We start from the raw sequence: 25,707 nt of genomic DNA on the forward strand, positions 1-25,707 counted from the left end.
GCCAGGGTGTGGCCTTTGAAGACCTCTCAATAAATACCTATTTATTTCCCCTAAATCTGTGTGATCTCTGTTCCAGCTCCTAAAGGCAACATCCTGATAGCACAGAACACTCTGCTGATGGGTTTTGCTGCTGCCAAAAGACGCCTGGCTTGTTCACTTTGCTGTTAAAACCACTGTAGCGTACGATATTACCCTGCTTTTTGTAAGCTTACAATGCACTATTTAAACTCTGCATAGTGAAGAGCACTGCAGTGTACTTAACGCTAAGGAGAAAGCATGCACAGCACACAGTAGTTCCCACTTTACACTACACTTAGAAATGAGTTCTCTGCATCACGGTTGTGTACCACAGAATGCTGCTTCATGAACAGGCATGTAGTAGCAAAGCAAGCTGACGCTGATCCTGCTTCATGCCCCTAGTCACTGACAAGCGCTACGCTGCAAAGAGCACTCCGGGGCTCTGCGGCTTCCTTGTTCGCGCTATGTAGCCTTCGGCGATTTCTCTCTAAGCGAGCTGAAGTGTCGTCTCCTGCTAGCACAGAACACTCTGCTGCTGGGTTTTGCTAGTGCCAAAACATTCCTGTCATGTGCACATTGCTGTTAAAAGCCCTGAACCATACGAGAATACCGTGCTCTGTGTAAGCTTACAATGCACTGTTTCAACACTGCATAGCGAAGAGCACTGCAGTGTACTTAACGCTAAGGAGAAAGCATGCACAGCACACAGTAGTTCTCACTTTGCACTACACTTAGAACTGAGTTCTCTGCATCACGGCTATGTACCACAGAAGACTGCTTGGCGAATGGCTATGTAGTAGCAAAGCAAGCTGACGTTGATCCTGCTTCATGCCTCTAGTCACTGACAAGCGATTAGCTGCGAAGTGCACTCTCCAGTGCTCTGCAGATTCCTTCTTCGCGCTATGTGTCCTGCGGCGAGATCTCTCTAGGCGAGGTAAGGTGTCGTCTCCTGCTAACACAGAACACTCTGCTGCTAGGGTTTTGCTACTGCCAAAACACGCCTGGCGTGTGCACTTTTCTGTCCAAGTCTCTGTACCATACGAGAATGCCCTGCTCCTTGGAAGGCGTACCGTGCACTCTGTAAGTTCTGCATAGGGACGAGCACTGCAGTGTACAGAACGCTAAGGAGAAAGCATGCACAGCACACAGTAGTTCTCACTTGGCACTACACTTAGAACTGAGTTCTCTGCATCACGGCTATGTACCACAGAAGACTGCTTGGCGAATGGCTATGTAGTAGCAAAGCAAGCTGACGTTGATCCTGCTTCATGCTTTCAGTCACTGACAAGCGATTAGCTGCGAAGTGCACTCTCCAGTGCTCTGCAGCCTCCTTCTTCGCGCTATGTATCCTGCGGCGATATCTCTCTAGGCGAGGTAAAGTGTCGTCTCCTGCTAACACAGAACACTCTGCTGGTGGGTTTTGCTACTGCCAAAACACGCCTGGCGTGTGCACTTTTCTGTCCAAGTCTCTGTACCATACGAGAATGCCCTGCTCCTTGGAAGCGTACCGTGCACTCTGTAAGTTCTGCATAGGGACGAGCACTGCAGTGTACAGAACGCTAAGGAGAAAGCATGCACAGCACACAGTAGTTCTCACTTTGCACTACACTTAGAACTGAGTTCTCTGCATCACGGCTATGTACCACAGAAGACTGCTTGGCGAATGGCTATGTAGTAGCAAAGCAAGCTGACGTTGATCCTGCTTCATGCTTTCAGTCACTGACAAGCGATTAGCTGCCAAGTGCACTCTCCAGTGCTCTGCAGCCTCCTTCTTCGCGCTATGTATCCTGCGGCGATATCTCTCTAGGCGAGGTAAAGTGTCGTCTCCTGCTAACACAGAACACTCTGCTGGTGGGTTTTGCTACTGACAAAACACGCCTGGCGTGTGCACTTTTCTGTCCAAGTCTCTGTACCATACGAGAATGCCCTGCTCCTTGGAAGCGTACCGTGCACTCTGTAAGTTCTGCATAGGGACGAGCACTGCAGTGTACAGAACGCTAAGGAGAAAGCATGCACAGCACACAGTAGTTCTCACTTGGCACTACACTTAGAACTGAGTTCTCTGCATCACGGCTATGTACCACAGAAGACTGCTTGGCGAATGGCTATGTAGTAGCAAAGCAAGCTGACGTTGATCCTGCTTCATGCTTTCAGTCACTGACAAGCGATTAGCTGCCAAGTGCACTCTCCAGTGCTCTGCAGCCTCCTTCTTCGCGCTATGTATCCTGCGGCGATATCTCTCTAGGCGAGGTAAAGTGTCGTCTCCTGCTAACACAGAACACTCTGCTGGTGGGTTTTGCTACTGACAAAACACGCCTGGCGTGTGCACTTTTCTGTCCAAGTCTCTGTACCATACGAGAATGCCCTGCTCCTTGGAAGCGTACCGTGCACTCTGTAAGTTCTGCATAGGGACGAGCACTGCAGTGTACAGAACGCTAAGGAGAAAGCATGCACAGCACACAGTAGTTCTCACTTGGCACTACACTTAGAACTGAGTTCTCTGCATCACGGCTATGTACCACAGAAGACTGCTTGGCGAATGGCTATGTAGTAGCAAAGCAAGCTGACGTTGATCCTGCTTCATGCTTTCAGTCACTGACAAGCGATCTAGCTGCCAAGTGCACTCTCCAGTGCTCTGCAGCCTCCTTCTTCGCGCTATGTATCCTGCGGCGATATCTCTCTAGGCGAGGTAAAGTGTCGTCTCCTGCTAACACAGAACACTCTGCTGGTGGGTTTTGCTACTGACAAAACACGCCTGGCGTGTGCACTTTTCTGTCCAAGTCTCTGTACCATACGAGAATGCCCTGCTCCTTGGAAGCGTACCGTGCACTCTGTAAGTTCTGCATAGGGACGAGCACTGCAGTGTACAGAACGCTAAGGAGAAAGCATGCACAGCACACAGTAGTTCTCACTTGGCACTACACTTAGAACTGAGTTCTCTGCATCACGGCTATGTACCACAGAAGACTGCTTGGCGAATGGCTATGTAGTAGCAAAGCAAGCTGACGTTGATCCTGCTTCATGCTTTCAGTCACTGACAAGCGATTAGCTGCCAAGTGCACTCTCCAGTGCTCTGCAGCCTCCTTCTTCGCGCTATGTATCCTGCGGCGATATCTCTCTAGGCGAGGTAAAGTGTCGTCTCCTGCTAACACAGAACACTCTGCTGGTGGGTTTTGCTACTGCCAAAACACGCCTGGCGTGTGCACTTTTCTGTCCAAGTCTCTGTACCATACGAGAATGCCCTGCTCCTTGGAAGCGTACCGTGCACTCTGTAAGTTCTGCATAGGGACGAGCACTGCAGTGTACAGAACGCTAAGGAGAAAGCATGCACAGCACACAGTAGTTCTCACTTTGCACTACACTTAGAACTGAGTTCTCTGCATCACGGCTATGTACCACAGAAGACTGCTTGGCGAATGGCTATGTAGTAGCAAAGCAAGCTGACGTTGATCCTGCTTCATGCTTTCAGTCACTGACAAGCGATTAGCTGCGAAGTGCACTCTCCAGTGCTCTGCAGCCTCCTTCTTCGCGCTATGTATCCTGCGGCGATATCTCTCTAGGCGAGGTAAAGTGTCGTCTCCTGCTAACACAGAACACTGTGCTGGTAGGCTGGTAGGTATTGCTACTGACAAAACACGCCTGGCGTGTGCACTTTTCTGTCAAACTCTCTGTACCATACGAGAATGCCCTGCTCCTTGGAAGCGTACCGTGCACTCTGTAAGTTCTGCATAGGGACGAGCACTGCAGTGTACAGAACGCTAAGGAGAAAGCATGCACAGCACACAGTAGTTCTCACTTTGCACTACACTTGAACTGAGTTCTCTGCATCACGGCTATGTACCACAGAAGACTGCTTGACCAATAGGTATGTAGTAGCAAAAGCACGTGACACGCGCGGCAGTCGCGTATCCCGAGGCGCGGGGTTCGGTTTAGGGTCCTTTGCCCTGGGCATGAGCAACGGTGCCCAGAGCAATGGATTGCCAGACAGGAGTGGGACACAGCCCGGTAGTGCAGCCATAGTCGCCCCCCTATCCCGCTTGTGGACACAACCAGGTACAGGGAGCACCCCCAGATCTCAGGCACGACTATTTGAGCCCAGAGCGATGGATCAGCAGACATGAGCATGGGTTTTGGGTGAAACTCGGGTGTCACAGGTGGATTTTTAGGAGGAATCTCCCACTTTGGGGAGATTTTGGGGCCAAATCTTTGATTTTGGCTAAAACCACCTCATCCCGTGTGGATTTTTGGGGCTCTCTTCACATTTTTGTGGTGAAATTCCCCAATTTTTTTCCCAAATCCTTTTTAAATTTATTTTTTTATTTTTTAGTGTTTCCTCCTCCCCAGTTTCCCAAAACCCCCCCTAAAAAATTCCAAAATAATTTCAAAAAACTCCACACAAATACAGGGGAAGCTTCCATGTGAATTTAATATTTTGGGGGGATGGGGTGCCCAAAATTTTTGGGCTCCTCTCACTCAGTCCTGGGGCACCCCGGGGGTCTTGGTGCCCTCCAGCATCTCCTTGTAGTGGCGCTTGAAAAAACCAACCTGGAAAGGGAAATTCGGGGAGGGGGGGGGGGAAATTGAAAATATAGTTGAAAATTTAAAAAAAATCCATTTAAAACATTTTAAAATCCTGAAAAAACAGAAAAACAAAAAACCAAAAAGCCCCTCAAATAAAAAAAGGCCAAAAACAAGAAAAAAAAAAAGAAACCACACAAACCCGACCAAAAAACCGAAAAAGCTTTCAAATTTACCCTTACAAAAATCCCAAACCGCACAGAAATTTCCCCAAAAAATCACAAACCCCTAAAAATCCCCAAAAACCTTCCCCAATCCCCCCAAAATACTTCAAAATCCCCAAAAAACTCTTTAAAAACCTCTAACAAATACCTTAAGAAAACCTTCAAACCCCTCAAAAAACCTAAAAAAAAATCCCAAAAAAGCCCCAAAATTCCCCTTTAAGACCCCTCGAAGCTCCACTAAAATCCAAAAAAAACCTCTTTAAAATCCCCTAAAAAAACCCTTCCAAATCCCCTAAAAGCTCCAAAACCTCTTTAAAATCCCCTAGAAAAAAAACCCTAAAAAGTATCCAAAAACCCTTTAAATTTCCCTAAAATATCCCTTTAAAATCCCAAAAAAAATCCCAAAATTCCTCCAAAAATCCTTTTAAAAACCCTTAACTCCCCCAAAATACTCCCAAAATTCCCCCAATAAAACTGAAAAAAAAACCTTTAAAATTCTTTAAAAACCCCCAAAATCCCCAAAAAAATCTCTTTAAAATCCCCTTTAAAAACCCCTAAAAATTCCCAAAAACCCCTTAAAAATTCCCTAAAAATTTTAAAATTAAAAAAAACAAATCCCAAAATTCCTCCAAAAATCCTTTTAAAAACCCCTAAATCCCCCCCACCTCAAAATAACCCTCAAAAATTCCCCCAATAAAATCTAAAAAACTCTTTAAAAATTATTTCAAAACAGCCCAAAATCCCCCAAATTTCCCCAAACTCAGCGAGCACCAGCACGAACCTGTTGCGAGTAGAGTCTGGCTACCATGGCTTGGAAGGATGCTGATAAAGCATGGAGATGTGACACAGGTAACACAGATGGACACAAACGACAGAACACGGACACAGATTACACAAGAGACACCAGTTATTTACCCAGAGCTGGAAGGAACTGGAGCAGCCATCAAGTGCAGCATCTCAGAGCCAGAGCTGGAAGGAAGAACAGTCAGAGCTGGAGGTTCAGCAAGCTGGACTGGGAAACACCTGCAAGTGAAACAAGCAGAAGGAACAGAAATCACCTGGGCCCTCAGATATCCTGAGCAGTAAGTGAGCAAGGGGTGCAGGAGCAGGAGCTGTGAGAACCAGGAACAGCTCTCGTGCAGGGGCTCCATGGGCTGGAGCTGTTACAGGCACAGGTGTCCCTGAGGGAGAGCTGAGCTCACCTGCAGCTGCAGCAGGAACGTCTCGAGGCTGGATCCGGACTGAGTGCACCCTGGACTCTGAGCCAGGCGCAGGCGTGGGTGTCCCTAACCAGGAGCTCTGGGCAGCGGGGAGCCCAGCCTCTTCCACTGGGGACTGAAGCCATGCCAAGTGCCACTCTCGGCGTGGAGGCGTCTCCCAGTCCCATCCCTGAGAGCAGAAGGAGGCAGGGGCTCTCCTGGGGACGTGGTGCAGCAGCATCTCCTCTGTCTCGGCACAAAGGGGGTCAGTCAGCACCCCCAGGGTGCACAGCACAGCCCCACATAACCCACAGGAGATGCCTGTCTTGGTGCCACGCTGGGCCCGTGCTCCTCACCTGGGCTCATCCTCCCGTGTCAGTGTGCCAGGGCTGCTCCTGTTGGGGCCGTGTCCCAGCCCGAGCCCTTCGGCCAGTCCCCTGTGCTGCTTCCTGCATGGAGACAGTCCCTGGGGAGGAAGATGCTGCAGCTTTGCCTCTTGGAAGATGCAGCTCTTGCCCCAGCAGGAGCTGCCAACCCTCAGCACAGATCTCTGCAGGCAGCAAAAGGCAGTGGTGAAAGCAGGCACTGCTCTTAAGGACTGCAGCCGACCCCGTGGGCCATCACGTGCCCCTTTTCTCTGCAGTGCTGCAGGGGCTGGGTCACAGCCCGAGACCTGCCCCAACGGCTGCAGCTTTCCGGGCAAACGAGAGCCCCGGCGCCTCTCGGAAGCTTCTCCTGGGCAGGCTGGGCCCAGGGCTGGTCGAGAGGCTTTGCCTCCTGTCCTTCCCCCTGCTGTGGCCGCAGGCCCCACCGTCCCCTTTCCAGCCTGACCCGCACTTTGGTGGCTCTGCATCCCTCCGGTGAGCCCGGGAGAGGGAATGGAGCTGTGCCGGGCCGGGCTGCCCAGGCAGGGCTTCTGGACAACGAGGCACGGCTCGCTTGGAGACAGGGACAGTCAGGAAACCCCTCCCCAGACTTACCAAATCTCACAGGAATGACAGGGGGCTGCAACTGCCCCATCCTCTGCGGGAGCCCAGTCGGGGGAGGCCCATTCTGGGGGGCTGTGCCAGGCAGCCTTCTCTGCAGCTTCCCCACAGCTGAATCTCTGCAAATACATTTGGAAAACAGTTGGGTAGATTCAAAGTCCCAGAGCACTGCCTGGCTCCCTTCTCTACCGTGTCACACTCACCTGCGGGAGAGGCCACAGGCTCGGGCCAGCCTCGAGCTCCCGGGGCAAAAAGGAGAGTCCCAATCCTACAAAATGCCCCAAAAAAAGCCCGACCACAACTAAAAAACTCCCTACCCCTGACCAAATAAAAACAAAAAAAAAAAACCCCTTTAAATACAGAAAACTTACACCTATTTTTAATATTTAATTTCTACTCCTTTTCATATTTGATATTATATATATTACATATATTGTTCAATAAATTTACAATGCAATTTACATTATAACATATATACTACACTTTTATAATTTATTATGCACATAATTATGCACATATTACAAAAATTAATTTCTAGTTTATGTATATAAATATATCCTTACATATATTTGTACGTTTATATTTTTTAATATTATTTATTAAAAAAGCTCAGCCACTAACCAAATAGAAACCAAAAAACCCTTTCTTTTTTAAATATATTTCAAATTTTTTAAATAAATATATATATATGTAATTTAAATATATAAATAAATAATATATAAATTATATTTTTATATATATAATTATTTATATAATGTATAAAAATATATATTTTTTAAAATATATGTATCTCATATTTATATCTGTAATTTATATATTATGTATATGGTACACCATAACATGTATGATACTATTTATATTATATCCTACATATATACTTTTATTTGTTTATATTCTATACTTATATATATATTTACACGTACATACATTTATACATAGTTTTAGTTTTAGATATATTTTTAGTTTTATGTTTGTATATATTGTATATTTGTACATTTATATTTGCTTATATTAATTATATTTATGTTATTTATAAAAATCCTACCTCTAACCAAATAAAACCAATAAAACATTTATTTAAGCTATAGTTAGGTATTTTTCATATTTATATTGTCTCCTACACCCAGCCCTCCCTGTGAATGTTCTGGCACCATTGGGTCCCTCTGGGGGACGGCACCCGGCAACACCCCCGCCATTCTCCACTCACCTGCTCCTTCACGGCAGCGTGGCTCCCTCTCCTCGGGACCTTGGGGTGCCCCAAAGGACATGGGAGCCCCCGAGTCTCCACCCCTTGTCCCCCTCAGCCTTTTTTCCTCACCCCCCAAAGAACGACTGCAGCTGCTCCACGGGGGCAGCCCAGAAGTTCCCCAGCCCCGCAGACACAGGCGACAGGAGGCAGAAGAGAGGACAAAGGTAGAAACCCCCTCCCGCACCTCTCACCTTTCTGGCTGAGAAAGCAGCTGCCTCCTCCTGCTGGCTGCTCCCGGCTGCGGGCAGGGCGATGGCTCGGGCAGCTCTGCAGGCTGTTCTTTCTTCCTCGATGTTATTTGTGTTTTCCTCCGTTTCCCCGGGCGGGAGGGGAGCCGGGAGGGAACACAGACTGGAGACGGGAAGGGTCGTTCCTGAGGCGGAGCCCGGCAGAGAGAGGCGTGCCGCAGCTGCCTGCCGGCGCCCGCCGGGCTCCGGCGTGCCCGCGGTGCCGCTGGGCGCACGGCCCGTGTCCGCACGCCTGGCAATGCCGCGGAGAACGGCTCGGGGCGCGGGCAGGCAGCCCAAACACGGACCTTGGTCCTTCATTTCCCGCCCTTTCTTGCGGCCATCTTTGTTGTGGCCGCAGCCACTTCCGGTCGGTCGCCATCTTTGTTGTGGCCGAAGACACGTCCGGTCGGCTGCCGTGTTTCTTGTGGTTCCCTTCGGGCCCTCGCCCCTCACAAAGGCATCCTTCTTATCTCCTGCCTGAACCTTACCCGACGCTGGCAGCGGTGGACGCCGACCGACCCCGCGCTCTTGGCACGGTATTCCGCCTCCATTCCCGGCGCTTGGATGCATCGGGGTGCTGCTTTCGGTTCAAAATGGCGGCGCCCGTGCTTGCCACCCTATTCCGTACAACATGGCGGCGCCCGTACTTGCCACCCTCTTCCGTACAACATGGCGGCGCCCGTGCTTGCCACCCTCTTCCGTACAACATGGCGACGCCCGTGACCGCCACGTGCTTTCGGTTTAATATGGCCGCGCCCTTGCCCGCCACGTGTTTTTAGGTAAATATGGCATCTCCAACGCGGCCGCGTGGTGCTGGACAAGTGTGCCTGCGACTACATAGTCACGTGTTGCCGGACAGTATGTCGGCGGCCATTCTGCCGTGTGATAGGGGACAGTTTTTGCGGCCCCGATTAAAGTGGTCGGGCCGACAGGGTGACCCGATGACATGGAGGGGCGGGCCGACCCTATGACGCGCGGGAGCGTGGCGAGGCGGTGACGCGGGGGGGGCGGGCCGCGGCCGTGACGGGAGGGTCGGGGCCGCGGCAGTGACGCCGGGGGCGTGGCCGTCACTGCAACGCGGGGGGCGTGGCCGCGGCTGTGATGCGGGGGGGGCCGACCCGATGACGTGCGGGGCCGTGGGCGGAGCCCGGGCCGCTGCCGTGCGGTCGCTAACGTGACAGGGCTTCCGCTTCGACTGCTGCCGGTGCCGGCAGCCGATCTCGTCCAAGCGTTGCCGCCGCTCCCTCGGCGGGCGGAATGTGGGGCTCGGGCACCCGGCGGCATCGGGGCGGGCGCTGGGGCCGAGCACGGCGCTGCCGCTGCTGCTCCGGGCTGCTGCCGGGGCTCCCGTGCCGCCGGCCGTGCGCGGGAGGGCGGTGCGGGGATTTCCCCGCGCTGAGCTTCCCCCGGCACCCCCCAAACCCGCCGCTCCGGCGCTGCCAGCGAGCTTTTGATAAACTAAAAAGATACTGTGTATTCTTGGAGTGTTGCATTCTACCTCTGTTGTTTTTCCTGCTAGTCTGGATCCTCTTCATTTCTTCATTTTTTAGGTGCCCAGGGTGTGGTGGATGTCCTGATTGAGGGACTTCTAGTAAAACCTCTATATAGGGCCTTAAAAGCAGCCGAGAGAGGAATTATTCCATGGACTGAACACGCTAGAGCAGCTTTTAAACAGCTGAAACACTCACTGATGTCAGCTCCGGCATTGGGACTGCCAGATTTAACTAAACCTTTTGAACTTTTTACATATGAGAGACAGAACATGGCTTTGGGGGTGCTAGCACAGCGTCTCGGGAACCAGCGGAGAGCTGTGGCCTACTTTTCCAAACAGTTGGATAGTGTTGCCCAAGGTTGGCCGGGGTGCCTAAAGGCTGTGGCAGCCACTGTCATTTTAATCCAGGAGGCCCGAAAACTTACCCTTGGGCAACACATTGTGGTGTATGTACCCCATGCCGTGGCAGCTGTCCTTGAGCAAAAGGGGGGACATTGGCTGTCTGGCAACCGGGTGTTGAAATACCAATCACTGTTGTTAGAGCAAGATGATGTTACCCTAAAAACAACTTCTGTTTTTAACCCTGCTATGTTTCTGTCCTCCATCTTAATTGACAATGAGCCAGAGCATGACTGCTTGCAGATAATTGAGGAGGTCTATTCCAGCCGACCAGATCTGAAGGATGTGCCCATGGAGAATCCAGATTGGGAACTCTTTACTGACGGAAGCAGCTTCATGAAAAATGGTAAAAGGATGACAGGCTATGCAGTGACCACACAGGATAAGGTGATCGAGGCAAAGGCCCTGCCAGCAGATGTGTCATCGCAGAAAGCTGAGCTGATTGCACTAACAAGAGCTCTAGACCTGAGTGAGGGAAAAAAGGTAAATATATGGACCGATTCCAAATATGCATTTAGTGTTGTCCATGCCCATGGAGCCGTTTGGAAAGAGAGAGGACTTTTGAATGCTCAAGGTAATCAAATTAAACATGCTGAGCAAATACTCGCCCTCTTAGAGAGCATTAAAAGACCTGCAGAAGTAGCTGTCATGCACTGTAGAGGTCACCAAAAGGGGAAAACTGCTCCAGAATTGGGAAATTGCTTTGCTGATAAAATGGCAAGAAGGATTGCAGAAAAGGGTATTCTTGCAGTAATTCCACAGAAAGAGATTGATTTGTCAGGGTACACCCCAAAATATGATCAGGCAGACCACAAACTAATAAAATTCCTTAAAGCTAAAATCGCAGAAAGTGGGTGGGCTGTTACCCCGAAGAACCAGGTGGTAGTCCCACCCCTGATCCTTCGGGAATTAGTTCAGAGAGAACACGAAACCACACATTATGGGGTTGAAAACCTTTTGAAACACCTAAGAAAGGTAGTAATAGGGAAGGGAATGATTGATATTATACAATCAGTAGTGAGTAAATGTGAGATTTGCTGTAAAAACAACCCCGACACAAGAAAGAGAGTTGTATTAGGAATAACAAAGGCAGGAGATCTTCCTGGGGATTACTGGCAAATAGATTTTGCGGAGTTACCACGCAAAGAGGGATACCGGTACATACTGGTATTGGTTGACACCTTCAGTGGATGGCCAGAAGCTTACCCCTGTCGCACTAACACAGCTAGGGAGGTGGTGAAAGTTTTGTTTAACCACATAATTCCGAGATTTGGGGTTCCCTTGGGAATATCATCAGATAGGGGACCACACTTTGTCACAACAGTGGTCAAAGATGTTAGCCAGATTTTGGGAATTACTTGGGATCCACACACACCTTATAGACCCCAAGCGAGTGGTAAAGTTGAACGTATTGAATGGGACTCTTAAGAGACAAATTAGTAAAATTTGTCAGGAGACATCCATGACGTGGGTTCAGGCCCTACCTATAGCTTTATTGAGAATTCGCATTCAACCGAGGCGGAGGGGTAACATCAGTCCCTATGAAATACTGTATGGCAGACCATATCAAAGTCCACACATTCCAGGTGAAATTCATCTGAAGGGGAAATGTGATCTGCAGCGCTATTTAATGGCTTTAGGTTCCACTTTACAGAAGCTTCAGCGTTACATCGTGTTATCCAGACCCACAGGACTGGACACACCTGCACATCCGTTCCAACCTGGAGCTTGGGTCTATGTAAAATGGTGGGACAGTGATCCTCTGCAAGCTAAGTGGAAAGGGCCATTCAAAGTCCTGCTGACAACCTTTAGTGCAGTTAAAGTTGCTGACAGAGGACCCTGGATTCACTATTCCAGAATTAAGAAAGCTTCAGCTCCCGAACAATTATAACAACAAAGACTGATGTTAATGATAACATATTTTAGGTGATTTCTCTTTTGCATTTAATTACCATTATTCTTTATGTAACATTTGGCTGTATAAAATATTATTCTTATTAGATGTTTATTGTTATTAGTTATTAGTTATAAGGTGTATGTTTATTAATATGTATTTACTATTAGATATTTATCTAATGTTAGAACTTCTGTTATTAGATACTTATCGGTTATTGGGTGTTTACTGTTAGTAAAATTTAAAATAGAGACTTGACAAGGTAGAGGCCTTGTCAAGCCTCTAAAGGGGGGAAATGATGCCTTAAGTTTGGAGTTTTCTGTTCTGCTTGGGTATGCTTTCCGTTGAGCTTAAGGTGGTGAAGACAAAATAGTCCGATTCGAGCTATTGATTCAAGGACAGTTTCTTCAAACTTTAGGCCCTAAGTATAAACAGCGTGAAAAGAGGAGGGCGGGCCATCCAGGAGAAGAGGAGGATAACACCTTACAAAAAATTTGAGACTATTAATTGGATGGTTGACTCCTGTATGTAAATGGACTGAAGTTTATAAAAATGTAAAATCAAGTGACCAAGCTCTCTTTTGAATCCACCTTGGAGCCACTCGGGCAGGGCAGGGGCCACGCTGTGGCACTGTTGCTGCCAGGGTGTGGCCTTTGAAGACCTCTCAATAAATACCTATTTATTTCCCCTAAATCTGTGTGATCTCTGTTCCAGCTCCTAAAGGCAACATCCTGATAGCACAGAACACTCTGCTGATGGGTTTTGCTGCTGCCAAAAGACGCCTGGCTTGTTCACTTTGCTGTTAAAACCACTGTAGCGTACGATATTACCCTGCTTTTTGTAAGCTTACAATGCACTATTTAAACTCTGCATAGTGAAGAGCACTGCAGTGTACTTAACGCTAAGGAGAAAGCATGCACAGCACACAGTAGTTCCCACTTTACACTACACTTAGAAATGAGTTCTCTGCATCACGGTTGTGTACCACAGAATGCTGCTTCATGAACAGGCATGTAGTAGCAAAGCAAGCTGACGCTGATCCTGCTTCATGCCCCTAGTCACTGACAAGCGCTACGCTGCAAAGAGCACTCCGGGGCTCTGCGGCTTCCTTGTTCGCGCTATGTAGCCTTCGGCGATTTCTCTCTAAGCGAGCTGAAGTGTCGTCTCCTGCTAGCACAGAACACTCTGCTGCTGGGTTTTGCTAGTGCCAAAACATTCCTGTCATGTGCACATTGCTGTTAAAAGCCCTGAACCATACGAGAATACCGTGCTCTGTGTAAGCTTACAATGCACTGTTTCAACACTGCATAGCGAAGAGCACTGCAGTGTACTTAACGCTAAGGAGAAAGCATGCACAGCACACAGTAGTTCTCACTTTGCACTACACTTAGAACTGAGTTCTCTGCATCACGGCTATGTACCACAGAAGACTGCTTGGCGAATGGGCATGTAGTAGCAAAGCAAGCTGACGTTGATCCTGCTTCATGCCTCTAGTCACTGACAAGCGATTAGCTGCGAAGTGCACTCTCCAGTGCTCTGCAGATTCCTTCTTCGCGCTATGTGTCCTGCGGCGAGATCTCTCTAGGCGAGGTAGGGTGTCGTCTCCTGCTAACACAGAACACTCTGCTGCTAGGTTTTGCTACTGCCAAAACACGCCTGGCGTGTGCACTTTTCTGTCCAAGTCTCTGTACCATACGAGAATGCCCTGCTCCTTGGAGGCGTACCGTGCACTCTGTAAGTTCTGCATAGGGACGAGCACTGCAGTGTACAGAACGCTAAGGAGAAAGCATGCACAGCACACAGTAGTTCTCACTTTGCACTACACTTAGAACTGAGTTCTCTGCATCACGGCTATGTACCACAGAAGACTGCTTGGCGAATGGCTATGTAGTAGCAAAGCAAGCTGACGTTGATCCTGCTTCATGCTTTCAGTCACTGACAAGCGATTAGCTGCGAAGTGCACTCTCCAGTGCTCTGCAGCCTCCTTCTTCGCGCTATGTATCCTGCGGCGATATCTCTCTAGGCGAGGTAAAGTGTCGTCTCCTGCTAACACAGAACACTCTGCTGGTGGGTTTTGCTACTGACAAAACACGCCTGGCGTGTGCACTTTTCTGTCCAAGTCTCTGTACCATACGAGAATGCCCTGCTCCTTGGAAGCGTACCGTGCACTCTGTAAGTTCTGCATAGGGACGAGCACTGCAGTGTACAGAACGCTAAGGAGAAAGCATGCACAGCACACAGTAGTTCTCACTTTGCACTACACTTAGAACTGAGTTCTCTGCATCACGGCTATGTACCACAGAAGACTGCTTGGCGAATGGCTATGTAGTAGCAAAGCAAGCTGACGTTGATCCTGCTTCATGCTTTCAGTCACTGACAAGCGATTAGCTGCGAAGTGCACTCTCCAGTGCTCTGCAGCCTCCTTCTTCGCGCTATGTATCCTGCGGCGATATCTCTCTAGGCGAGGTAAAGTGTCGTCTCCTGCTAACACAGAACACTCTGCTGGTGGGTTTTGCTACTGACAAAACACGCCTGGCGTGTGCACTTTTCTGTCCAAGTCTCTGTACCATACGAGAATGCCCTGCTCCTTGGAAGCGTACCGTGCACTCTGTAAGTTCTGCATAGGGACGAGCACTGCAGTGTACAGAACGCTAAGGAGAAAGCATGCACAGCACACAGTAGTTCTCACTTTGCACTACACTTAGAACTGAGTTCTCTGCATCACGGCTATGTACCACAGAAGACTGCTTGGCGAATGGCTATGTAGTAGCAAAGCAAGCTGACGTTGATCCTGCTTCATGCTTTCAGTCACTGACAAGCGATTAGCTGCCAAGTGCACTCTCCAGTGCTCTGCAGCCTCCTTCTTCGCGCTATGTATCCTGCGGCGATATCTCTCTAGGCGAGGTAAAGTGTCGTCTCCTGCTAACACAGAACACTCTGCTGGTGGGTTTTGCTACTGACAAAACACGCCTGGCGTGTGCACTTTTCTGTCCAAGTCTCTGTACCATACGAGAATGCCCTGCTCCTTGGAAGCGTACCGTGCACTCTGTAAGTTCTGCATAGGGACGAGCACTGCAGTGTACAGAACGCTAAGGAGAAAGCATGCACAGCACACAGTAGTTCTCACTTGGCACTACACTTAGAACTGAGTTCTCTGCATCACGGCTATGTACCACAGAAGACTGCTTGGCGAATGGCTATGTAGTAGCAAAGCAAGCTGACGTTGATCCTGCTTCATGCTTTCAGTCACTGACAAGCGATTAGCTGCCAAGTGCACTCTCCAGTGCTCTGCAGCCTCCTTCTTCGCGCTATGTATCCTGCGGCGATATCTCTCTAGGCGAGGTAAAGTGTCGTCTCCTGCTAACACAGAACACTCTGCTGGTGGGTTTTGCTACTGACAAAACACGCCTGGCGTGTGCACTTTTCTGTCCAAGTCTCTGTACCATACGAGAATGCCCTGCTCCTTGGAAGCGTACCGTGCACTCTGTAAGTTCTGCATAGGGACGAGCACTGCAGTGTACAGAACGCTAAGGAGAAAGCATGCACAGCACACAGTAGTTCTCACTTGGCACTACACTTAGAACTGAGTTCTCTGCATCACGGCTATGTACCACAGAAGACTGCTTGACGAATAGGTATGTAGTAGCAAAGCAAGCTGACGTTGATCCTGCTTCATGCTTTCAGTCACTGACAAGCGATCTAGCTGCGAAGTGCACTCTCCAGTGCTCTGCAGCCTCCTTCTTCGCGCTATGTATCCTGCGGCGATATCTCTCTAGGCGAGGTAAAGTGTCGTCTCCTGCTAACACAGAACACTCTGCTGGTGGGTTTTGCTACTGACAAAACACGCCTGGCGTGTGCACTTTTCTGTCCAAGTCTCTGTACCATACGAGAATGCCCTGCTCCTTGGAAGCGTACCGTGCACTCTGTAAGTTCTGCATAGGGACGAGCACTGCAGTGTACAGAACGCTAAGGAGAAAGCATGCACAGCACACAGTAGTTCCTCACTTTGCACTACACTTAGAACTGAGTTCTCTGCATCACGGCTATGTACCACAGAAGACTGCTTGACCAATAGGTATGTAGTAGCAAAGCAAGCTGACGTTGATCCTGCTTCATGCTTCTAGTCACTGACAAGCGATTAGCTGCGAAGTGCACTCTCCAGTGCTCTGCAGCCTTCCTTCTTCGCGCTATGTATCCTGCGGCGATATCTCTCTAGGCGAGGTAAGGTGTCGTCTCCTGCTAACACAGAACACTCTGCTGCTAGGTTTTGCTACTGCCAAAACACGCCTGGCGTGTGCACTTTTCTGTCAAACTCTCTGTACCATACGAGAATGCCCTGCTCCTTGGAAGCGTACCGTGCACTCTGTAAGTTCTGCATAGGGACGAGCACTGCAGTGTACAGAACGCTAAGGAGAAAGCATGCACAGCACACAGTAGTTCTCACTTTGCACTACACTTAGAACTGAGTTCTCTGCATCACGGCTATGTACCACAGAAGACTGCTTGACCAATAGGTATGTAGTAGCAAAGCCAGCTGACGTTGATCCTGCTTCATGCTTTCAGTCACTGACAAGCGATTAGCTGCGAAGTGCACTCTCCAGTGCTCTGCAGCCTCCTTCTTCGCGCTATGTATCCTGCGGCGATATCTCTTTAGGCGAGGTAAAGTGTCGTCTCCTGCTGACACAGAACACTGTGCTGGTAGGCTGGTAGGTATTGCTACTGACAAAACACGCCTGGCGTGTGCACTTTTCTGTCAAACTCTCTGTACCATACGAGAATGCCCTGCTCCTTGGAAGCGTACCGTGCACTCTGTAAGTTCTGCATAGGGACGAGCACTGCAGTGTACAGAACGCTAAGGAGAAAGCATGCACAGCACACAGTTCTCACTTTGCACTACACTTAGAACTGAGTTCTCTGCATCACGGCTATGTACCACAGAAGACTGCTTGACCAATAGGTATGTAGTAGCAAAAGCACGTGACACGCGCGGCAGTCGCGTATCCCGAGGCGCGGGGTTCGGTTTAGGGTCCTTTGCCCTGGGCATGAGCAACGGTGCCCAGAGCAATGGATTGCCAGACAGGAGTGGGACACAGCCCGGTAGTGCAGCCATAGTCGCCCCCCTATCCCGCTTGTGGACACAACCAGGTACGGGAGCACCCCCAGATCTCAGGCACGACTATTTGAGCCCAGAGCGATGGATCAGCAGACATGAGCATGGGTTTTGGGTGAAACTCGGGTGTCACAGGTGGATTTTTAGGAGGAATCTCCCACTTTGGGGAGATTTTGGGGCCAAATCTTTGATTTTGGCTAAAACCACCTCATCCCGTGTGGATTTTTGGGGCTCTCTTCACATTTTTGTGGTGAAATTCCCCAATTTTTTTCCCAAATCCTTTTTAAATTTATTTTTTTATTTTTTAGTGTTTCCTCCTCCCCAGTTTCCCAAAACCCCCCCTAAAAAATTCCAAAATAATTTCAAAAAACTCCACACAAATACAGGGGAAGCTTCCATGTGAATTTAATATTTTGGGGGGATGGGGTGCCCAAAATTTTTGGGCTCCTCTCACTCAGTCCTGGGGCACCCCGGGGGTCTTGGTGCCCTCCAGCATCTCCTTGTAGTGGCGCTTGAAAAAACCAACCTGGAAAGGGAAATTCGGGGAGGGGGGGGGAAATTGAAAATATAGTTGAAAATTTAAAAAAAATCCATTTAAAACATTTTAAAATCCTGAAAAAACAGAAAAACAAAAAACCAAAAAGCCCCTCAAATAAAAAAAGGCCAAAAACAAGAAAAAAAAAAAGAAACCACACAAACCCGACCAAAAAACCGAAAAAGCTTTCAAATTTACCCTTACAAAAATCCCAAACCGCACAGAAATTTCCCCAAAAAATCACAAACCCCTAAAAATCCCCAAAAACCTTCCCCAATCCCCCCAAAATACTTCAAAATCCCCAAAAAACTCTTTAAAAACCTCTAACAAATACCTTAAGAAAACCTTCAAACCCCTCAAAAAACCTAAAAAAAAATCCCAAAAAAGCCCCAAAATTCCCCTTTAAGACCCCTCGAAGCTCCACTAAAATCCAAAAAAAACCTCTTTAAAATCCCCTAAAAAAACCCTTCCAAATCCCCTAAAAGCTCCAAAACCTCTTTAAAATCCCCTAGAAAAAAAAACCCTAAAAAGTATCCAAAAACCCTTTAAATTTCCCTAAAATATCCCTTTAAAATCCCCAAAAAAATCCCAAAATTCCTCCAAAAATCCTTTTAAAAACCCTTAACTCCCCCAAAATACTCCCAAAATTCTCCCAACAAAACTGAAAAAAAACCTTTAAAATTCTTTAAAAACCCCCAAAATCCCCAAAAAAATCTCTTTAAAATCCCCTTTAAAAACCCCTAAAAATTCCCAAAAACCCCTTAAAAATTCCCTAAAAATTTTAAAATTAAAAAAAACAAATCCCAAAATTCCTCCAAAAATCCTTTTAAAAACCCCTAAATCCCCCCCACCTCAAAATAACCCTCAAAAATTCCCCCAATAAAATCTAAAAAACTCTTTAAAAATTATTTCAAAACAGCCCAAAATCCCCCAAATTTCCCCAAACTCAGCGAGCACCAGCACGAACCTGTTGCGAGTAGAGTCTGGCTACCATGGCTTGGAAGGATGCTGATAAAGCATGGAGATGTGACACAGGTAACACAGATGGACACAAACGACAGAACACGGACACAGATTACACAAGAGACACCAGTTATTTACCCAGAGCTGGAAGGAACTGGAGCAGCCATCAAGTGCAGCATCTCAGAGCCAGAGCTGGAAGGAAGAACAGTCAGAGCTGGAGGTTCAGCAAGCTGGACTGGGAAACACCTGCAAGTGAAACAAGCAGAAGGAACAGAAATCACCTGGGCCCTCAGATATCCTGAGCAGTAAGTGAGCAAGGGGTGCAGGAGCAGGAGCTGTGAGAACCAGGAACAGCTCTCGTGCAGGGGCTCCATGGGCTGGAGCTGTTACAGGCACAGGTGTCCCTGAGGGAGAGCTGAGCTCACCTGCAGCTGCAGCAGGAACGTCTCGAGGCTGGATCCGGACTGAGTGCACCCTGGACTCTGAGCCAGGCGCAGGCGTGGGTGTCCCTAACCAGGAGCTCTGGGCAGCGGGGAGCCCAGCCTCTTCCACTGGGGACTGAAGCCATGCCAAGTGCCACTCTCGGCGTGGAGGCGTCTCCCAGTCCCATCCCTGAGAGCAGAAGGAGGCAGGGGCTCTCCTGGGGACGTGGTGCAGCAGCATCTCCTCTGTCTCGGCACAAAGGGGGTCAGTCAGCACCCCCAGGGTGCACAGCACAGCCCCACATAACCCACAGGAGATGCCTGTCTTGGTGCCACGCTGGGCCCGTGCTCCTCACCTGGGCTCATCCTCCCGTGTCAGTGTGCCAGGGCTGCTCCTGTTGGGGCCGTGTCCCAGCCCGAGCCCTTCGGCCAGTCCCCTGTGCTGCTTCCTGCATGGAGACAGTCCCTGGGGAGGAAGATGCTGCAGCTTTGCCTCTTGGAAGATGCAGCTCTTGCCCCAGCAGGAGCTGCCAACCCTCAGCACAGATCTCTGCAGGCAGCAAAAGGCAGTGGTGAAAGCAGGCACTGCTCTTAAGGACTGCAGCCGACCCCGTGGGCCATCACGTGCCCCTTTTCTCTGCAGTGCTGCAGGGGCTGGGTCACAGCCCGAGACCTGCCCCAACGGCTGCAGCTTTCCGGGCAAACGAGAGCCCCGGCGCCTCTCGGAAGCTTCTCCTGGGCAGGCTGGGCCCAGGGCTGGTCGAGAGGCTTTGCCTCCTGTCCTTCCCCCTGCTGTGGCCGCAGGCCCCACCGTCCCCTTTCCAGCCTGACCCGCACTTTGGTGGCTCTGCATCCCTCCGGTGAGCCCGGGAGAGGGAATGGAGCTGTGCCGGGCCGGGCTGCCCAGGCAGGGCTTCTGGACAACGAGGCACGGCTCGCTTGGAGACAGGGACAGTCAGGAAACCCCTCCCCAGACTTACCAAATCTCACAGGAATGACAGGGGGCTGCAACTGCCCCATCCTCTGCGGGAGCCCAGTCGGGGGAGGCCCATTCTGGGGGGCTGTGCCAGGCAGCCTTCTCTGCAGCTTCCCCACAGCTGAATCTCTGCAAATACATTTGGAAAACAGTTGGGTAGATTCAAAGTCCCAGAGCACTGCCTGGCTCCCTTCTCTACCGTGTCACACTCACCTGCGGGAGAGGCCACAGGCTCGGGCCAGCCTCGAGCTCCCGGGGCAAAAAGGAGAGTCCCAATCCTACAAAATGCCCCAAAAAAAGCCCGACCACAACTAAAAAACTCCCTACCCCTGACCAAATAAAAACAAAAAAAAAAACCCCTTTAAATACAGAAAACTTACACCTATTTTTAATATTTAATTTCTACTCCTTTTCATATTTGATATTATATATATTACATATATTGTTCAATAAATTTACAATGCAATTTACATTATAACATATATACTACACTTTTATAATTTATTATGCACATAATTATGCACATATTACAAAAATTAATTTCTAGTTTATGTATATAAATATATCCTTACATATATTTGTACGTTTATATTTTTTAATATTATTTATTAAAAAAGCTCAGCCACTAACCAAATAGAAACCAAAAAACCCTTTCTTTTTAAATATATTTCAAATTTTTTTAAATAAATATATATATATGTAATTTAAATATATAAATAAATAATATATAAATTATATTTTTATATATATAATTATTTATATAATATATAAAAATATATATTTTTTAAAATATATGTATCTCATATTTATATCTGTAATTTATATATTATGTATATGGTACACCATAACATGTATGATACTATTTATATTATATCCTACATATATACTTTTATTTGTTTATATTCTATACTTATATATATATTTACACGTACATACATTTATACATAGTTTTAGTTTTAGTTTTAGATATATTTTTAGTTTTATGTTTGTATATATTGTATATTTGTACATTTATATTTGCTTATATTAATTATATTTATGTTATTTATAAAAATCCTACCTCTAACCAAATAAAACCAATAAAACATTTATTTAAGCTATAGTTAGGTATTTTTCATATTTATATTGTCTCCTACACCCAGCCCTCCCTGTGAATGTTCTGGCACCATTGGGTCCCTCTGGGGGACGGCACCCGGCAACACCCCCGCCATTCTCCACTCACCTGCTCCTTCACGGCAGCGTGGCTCCCTCTCCTCGGGACCTTGGGGTGCCCCAAAGGACATGGGAGCCCCCGAGTCTCCACCCCTTGTCCCCCTCAGCCTTTTTTCCTCACCCCCCAAAGAACGACTGCAGCTGCTCCACGGGGGCAGCCCAGAAGTTCCCCAGCCCCGCAGACACAGGCGACAGGAGGCAGAAGAGAGGACAAAGGTAGAAACCCCCTCCCGCACCTCTCACCTTTCTGGCTGAGAAAGCAGCTGCCTCCTCCTGCTGGCTGCTCCCGGCTGCGGGCAGGGCGATGGCTCGGGCAGCTCTGCAGGCTGTTCTTTCTTCCTCGATGTTATTTGTGTTTTCCTCCGTTTCCCCGGGCGGGAGGGGAGCCGGGAGGGAACACAGACTGGAGACGGGAAGGGTCGTTCCTGAGGCGGAGCCCGGCAGAGAGAGGCGTGCCGCAGCTGCCTGCCGGCGCCCGCCGGGCTCCGGCGTGCCCGCGGTGCCGCTGGGCGCACGGCCCGTGTCCGCACGCCTGGCAATGCCGCGGAGAACGGCTCGGGGCGCGGGCAGGCAGCCCAAACACGGACCTTGGTCCTTCATTTCCCGCCCTTTCTTGCGGCCATCTTTGTTGTGGCCGCAGCCACTTCCGGTCGGTCGCCATCTTTGTTGTGGCCGAAGACACGTCCGGTCGGCTGCCGTGTTTCTTGTGGTTCCCTTCGGGCCCTCGCCCCTCACAAAGGCATCCTTCTTATCTCCTGCCTGAACCTTACCCGACGCTGGCAGCGGTGGACGCCGACCGACCCCGCGCTCTTGGCACGGTATTCCGCCTCCATTCCCGGCGCTTGGATGCATCGGGGTGCTGCTTTCGGTTCAAAATGGCGGCGCCCGTGCTTGCCACCCTATTCCGTACAACATGGCGGCGCCCGTACTTGCCACCCTCTTCCGTACAACATGGCGGCGCCCGTGCTTGCCACCCTCTTCCGTACAACATGGCGACGCCCGTGACCGCCACGTGCTTTCGGTTTAATATGGCCGCGCCCTTGCCCGCCACGTGTTTTTAGGTAAATATGGCATCTCCAACGCGGCCGCGTGGTGCTGGACAAGTGTGCCTGCGACTACATAGTCACGTGTTGCCGGACAGTATGTCGGCGGCCATTCTGCCGTGTGATAGGGGACAGTTTTTGCGGCCCCGATTAAAGTGGTCGGGCCGACAGGGTGACCCGATGACATGGAGGGGCGGGCCGACCCTATGACGCGCGGGAGCGTGGCGAGGCGGTGACGCGGCGGGGGGCGTGGCCGCGGCTGTGATGCGGGGGGGGGCCGACCCGATGACGTGCGGGGCCGTGGGCGGAGCCCGGGCCGCTGCCGTGCGGTCGCTAACGTGACAGGGCTTCCGCTTCGACTGCTGCCGGTGCCGGCAGCCGATCTCGTCCAAGCGTTGCCGCCGCTCCCTCGGCGGGCGGAATGTGGGGCTCGGGCACCCGGCGGCATCGGGGCGGGCGCTGGGGCCGAGCACGGCGCTGCCGCTGCTGCTCCGGGCTGCTGCCGGGGCTCCCGTGCCGCCGGCCGTGCGCGGGAGGGCGGTGCGGGGATTTCCCCGCGCTGAGCTTCCCCCGGCACCCCCCAAACCCGCCGCTCCGGCGCTGCCAGCGAGCTTTTGATAAACTAAAAAGATACTGTGTATTCTTGGAGTGTTGCATTCTACCTCTGTTGTTTTTCCTGCTAGTCTGGATCCTCTTCATTTCTTCATTTTTTAGGTGCCCAGGGTGTGGTGGATGTCCTGATTGAGGGACTTCTAGTAAAACCTCTATATAGGGCCTTAAAAGCAGCCGAGAGAGGAATTATTCCATGGACTGAACACGCTAGAGCAGCTTTTAAACAGCTGAAACACTCACTGATGTCAGCTCCGGCATTGGGACTGCCAGATTTAACTAAACCTTTTGAACTTTTTACATATGAGAGACAGAACATGGCTTTGGGGGTGCTAGCACAGCGTCTCGGGAACCAGCGGAGAGCTGTGGCCTACTTTTCCAAACAGTTGGATAGTGTTGCCCAAGGTTGGCCGGGGTGCCTAAAGGCTGTGGCAGCCACTGTCATTTTAATCCAGGAGGCCCGAAAACTTACCCTTGGGCAACACATTGTGGTGTATGTACCCCATGCCGTGGCAGCTGTCCTTGAGCAAAAGGGGGGACATTGGCTGTCTGGCAACCGGGTGTTGAAATACCAATCACTGTTGTTAGAGCAAGATGATGTTACCCTAAAAACAACTTCTGTTTTTAACCCTGCTATGTTTCTGTCCTCCATCTTAATTGACAATGAGCCAGAGCATGACTGCTTGCAGATAATTGAGGAGGTCTATTCCAGCCGACCAGATCTGAAGGATGTGCCCATGGAGAATCCAGATTGGGAACTCTTTACTGACGGAAGCAGCTTCATGAAAAATGGTAAAAGGATGACAGGCTATGCAGTGACCACACAGGATAAGGTGATCGAGGCAAAGGCCCTGCCAGCAGATGTGTCATCGCAGAAAGCTGAGCTGATTGCACTAACAAGAGCTCTAGACCTGAGTGAGGGAAAAAAGGTAAATATATGGACCGATTCCAAATATGCATTTAGTGTTGTCCATGCCCATGGAGCCGTTTGGAAAGAGAGAGGACTTTTGAATGCTCAAGGTAATCAAATTAAACATGCTGAGCAAATACTCGCCCTCTTAGAGAGCATTAAAAGACCTGCAGAAGTAGCTGTCATGCACTGTAGAGGTCACCAAAAGGGGAAAACTGCTCCAGAATTGGGAAATTGCTTTGCTGATAAAATGGCAAGAAGGATTGCAGAAAAGGGTATTCTTGCAGTAATTCCACAGAAAGAGATTGATTTGTCAGGGTACACCCCAAAATATGATCAGGCAGACCACAAACTAATAAAATTCCTTAAAGCTAAAATCGCAGAAAGTGGGTGGGCTGTTACCCCGAAGAACCAGGTGGTAGTCCCACCCCTGATCCTTCGGGAATTAGTTCAGAGAGAACACGAAACCACACATTATGGGGTTGAAAACCTTTTGAAACACCTAAGAAAGGTAGTAATAGGGAAGGGAATGATTGATATTATACAATCAGTAGTGAGTAAATGTGAGATTTGCTGTAAAAACAACCCCGACACAAGAAAGAGAGTTGTATTAGGAATAACAAAGGCAGGAGATCTTCCTGGGGATTACTGGCAAATAGATTTTGCGGAGTTACCACGCAAAGAGGGATACCGGTACATACTGGTATTGGTTGACACCTTCAGTGGATGGCCAGAAGCTTACCCCTGTCGCACTAACACAGCTAGGGAGGTGGTGAAAGTTTTGTTTAACCACATAATTCCGAGATTTGGGGTTCCCTTGGGAATATCATCAGATAGGGGACCACACTTTGTCACAACAGTGGTCAAAGATGTTAGCCAGATTTTGGGAATTACTTGGGATCCACACACACCTTATAGACCCCAAGCGAGTGGTAAAGTTGAACGTATTGAATGGGACTCTTAAGAGAGTAAAATTTGTCAGGAGACATCCATGACGTGGGTTCAGGCCCTACCTATAGCTTTATTGAGAATTCGCATTCAACCGAGGCGGAGGGGTAACATCAGTCCCTATGAAATACTGTATGGCAGACCATATCAAAGTCCACACATTCCAGGTGAAATTCATCTGAAGGGGAAATGTGATCTGCAGCGCTATTTAATGGCTTTAGGTTCCACTTTACAGAAGCTTCAGCGTTACATCGTGTTATCCAGACCCACAGGACTGGACACACCTGCACATCCGTTCCAACCTGGAGCTTGGGTCTATGTAAAATGGTGGGACAGTGATCCTCTGCAAGCTAAGTGGAAAGGGCCATTCAAAGTCCTGCTGACAACCTTTAGTGCAGTTAAAGTTGCTGACAGAGGACCCTGGATTCACTATTCCAGAATTAAGAAAGCTTCAGCTCCCGAACAATTATAACAACAAAGACTGATGTTAATGATAACATATTTTAGGTGATTTCTCTTTTGCATTTAATTACCATTATTCTTTATGTAACATTTGGCTGTATAAAATATTATTCTTATTAGATGTTTATTGTTATTAGTTATTAGTTATAAGGTGTATGTTTATTAATATGTATTTACTATTAGATATTTATCTAATGTTAGAACTTCTGTTATTAGATACTTATCGGTTATTGGGTGTTTACTGTTAGTAAAATTTAAAATAGAGACTTGACAAGGTAGAGGCCTTGTCAAGCCTCTAAAGGGGGGAA

At 49.0% G+C, this 25,707-nt stretch overlaps 2 protein-coding genes across 7 annotated transcripts; both read right to left on the minus strand.

The window, feature by feature from the left end:
• Window positions 1-4,312: 4,312 nt before the first annotated feature.
• Window positions 4,313-9,818, minus strand: LOC130266716 (uncharacterized). Of its 4 annotated transcripts, XR_008842961.1 has the most exons (6): window positions 8,386-9,818; window positions 6,940-7,064; window positions 6,316-6,425; window positions 5,963-6,205; window positions 5,676-5,783; window positions 4,313-4,563 (listed from the first exon to the last, which is right to left on the minus strand). XR_008842961.1 is itself a non-coding variant. In XM_056515978.1 (5 exons), the coding sequence occupies exons 1-3, from the start codon at window positions 8,992-8,994 to the stop codon at window positions 6,335-6,337; spliced, it is 825 nt and encodes a 274-aa protein (XP_056371953.1). In that variant the 5' UTR covers window positions 8,995-9,019; the 3' UTR covers window positions 5,447-5,783; window positions 5,963-6,205; window positions 6,316-6,334. The 4 variants fall into 4 exon arrangements, 2 of the variants coding, with proteins under 2 accessions (XP_056371954.1, XP_056371953.1); XM_056515978.1 differs by lacking the exon at window positions 4,313-4,563 and having other exon boundaries at window positions 5,447-5,783; window positions 8,386-9,019; XR_008842962.1 differs by having other exon boundaries at window positions 5,676-5,729; window positions 5,819-7,064; window positions 8,386-8,975.
• Window positions 9,819-17,594: 7,776 nt separating this feature from the next.
• Window positions 17,595-22,705, minus strand: LOC130266715 (uncharacterized). Of its 3 annotated transcripts, XR_008842959.1 has the most exons (6): window positions 21,671-22,705; window positions 20,220-20,344; window positions 19,596-19,705; window positions 19,243-19,485; window positions 18,956-19,063; window positions 17,595-17,845 (listed from the first exon to the last, which is right to left on the minus strand). XR_008842959.1 is itself a non-coding variant. In XM_056515976.1 (5 exons), exons 2-5 carry the CDS (start codon window positions 20,090-20,092, stop codon window positions 17,770-17,772), a joined length of 924 nt encoding a protein of 307 aa, XP_056371951.1. In that variant the 5' UTR covers window positions 20,093-20,344; window positions 21,671-22,260; the 3' UTR covers window positions 17,595-17,769. The 3 variants fall into 3 exon arrangements, 1 of the variants encoding a protein (XP_056371951.1); XR_008842960.1 differs by having other exon boundaries at window positions 19,243-19,429; window positions 19,596-20,344; window positions 21,671-22,260; XM_056515976.1 differs by having other exon boundaries at window positions 19,596-20,344; window positions 21,671-22,260.
• Window positions 22,706-25,707: the final 3,002 nt, after the last annotated feature.

The sequence above is a fragment of the Oenanthe melanoleuca genome, unplaced genomic scaffold, assembly GCF_029582105.1.
Source record: "Oenanthe melanoleuca isolate GR-GAL-2019-014 unplaced genomic scaffold, OMel1.0 S164, whole genome shotgun sequence".
Lineage (NCBI taxonomy): Eukaryota > Metazoa > Chordata > Aves > Passeriformes > Muscicapidae > Oenanthe > Oenanthe melanoleuca.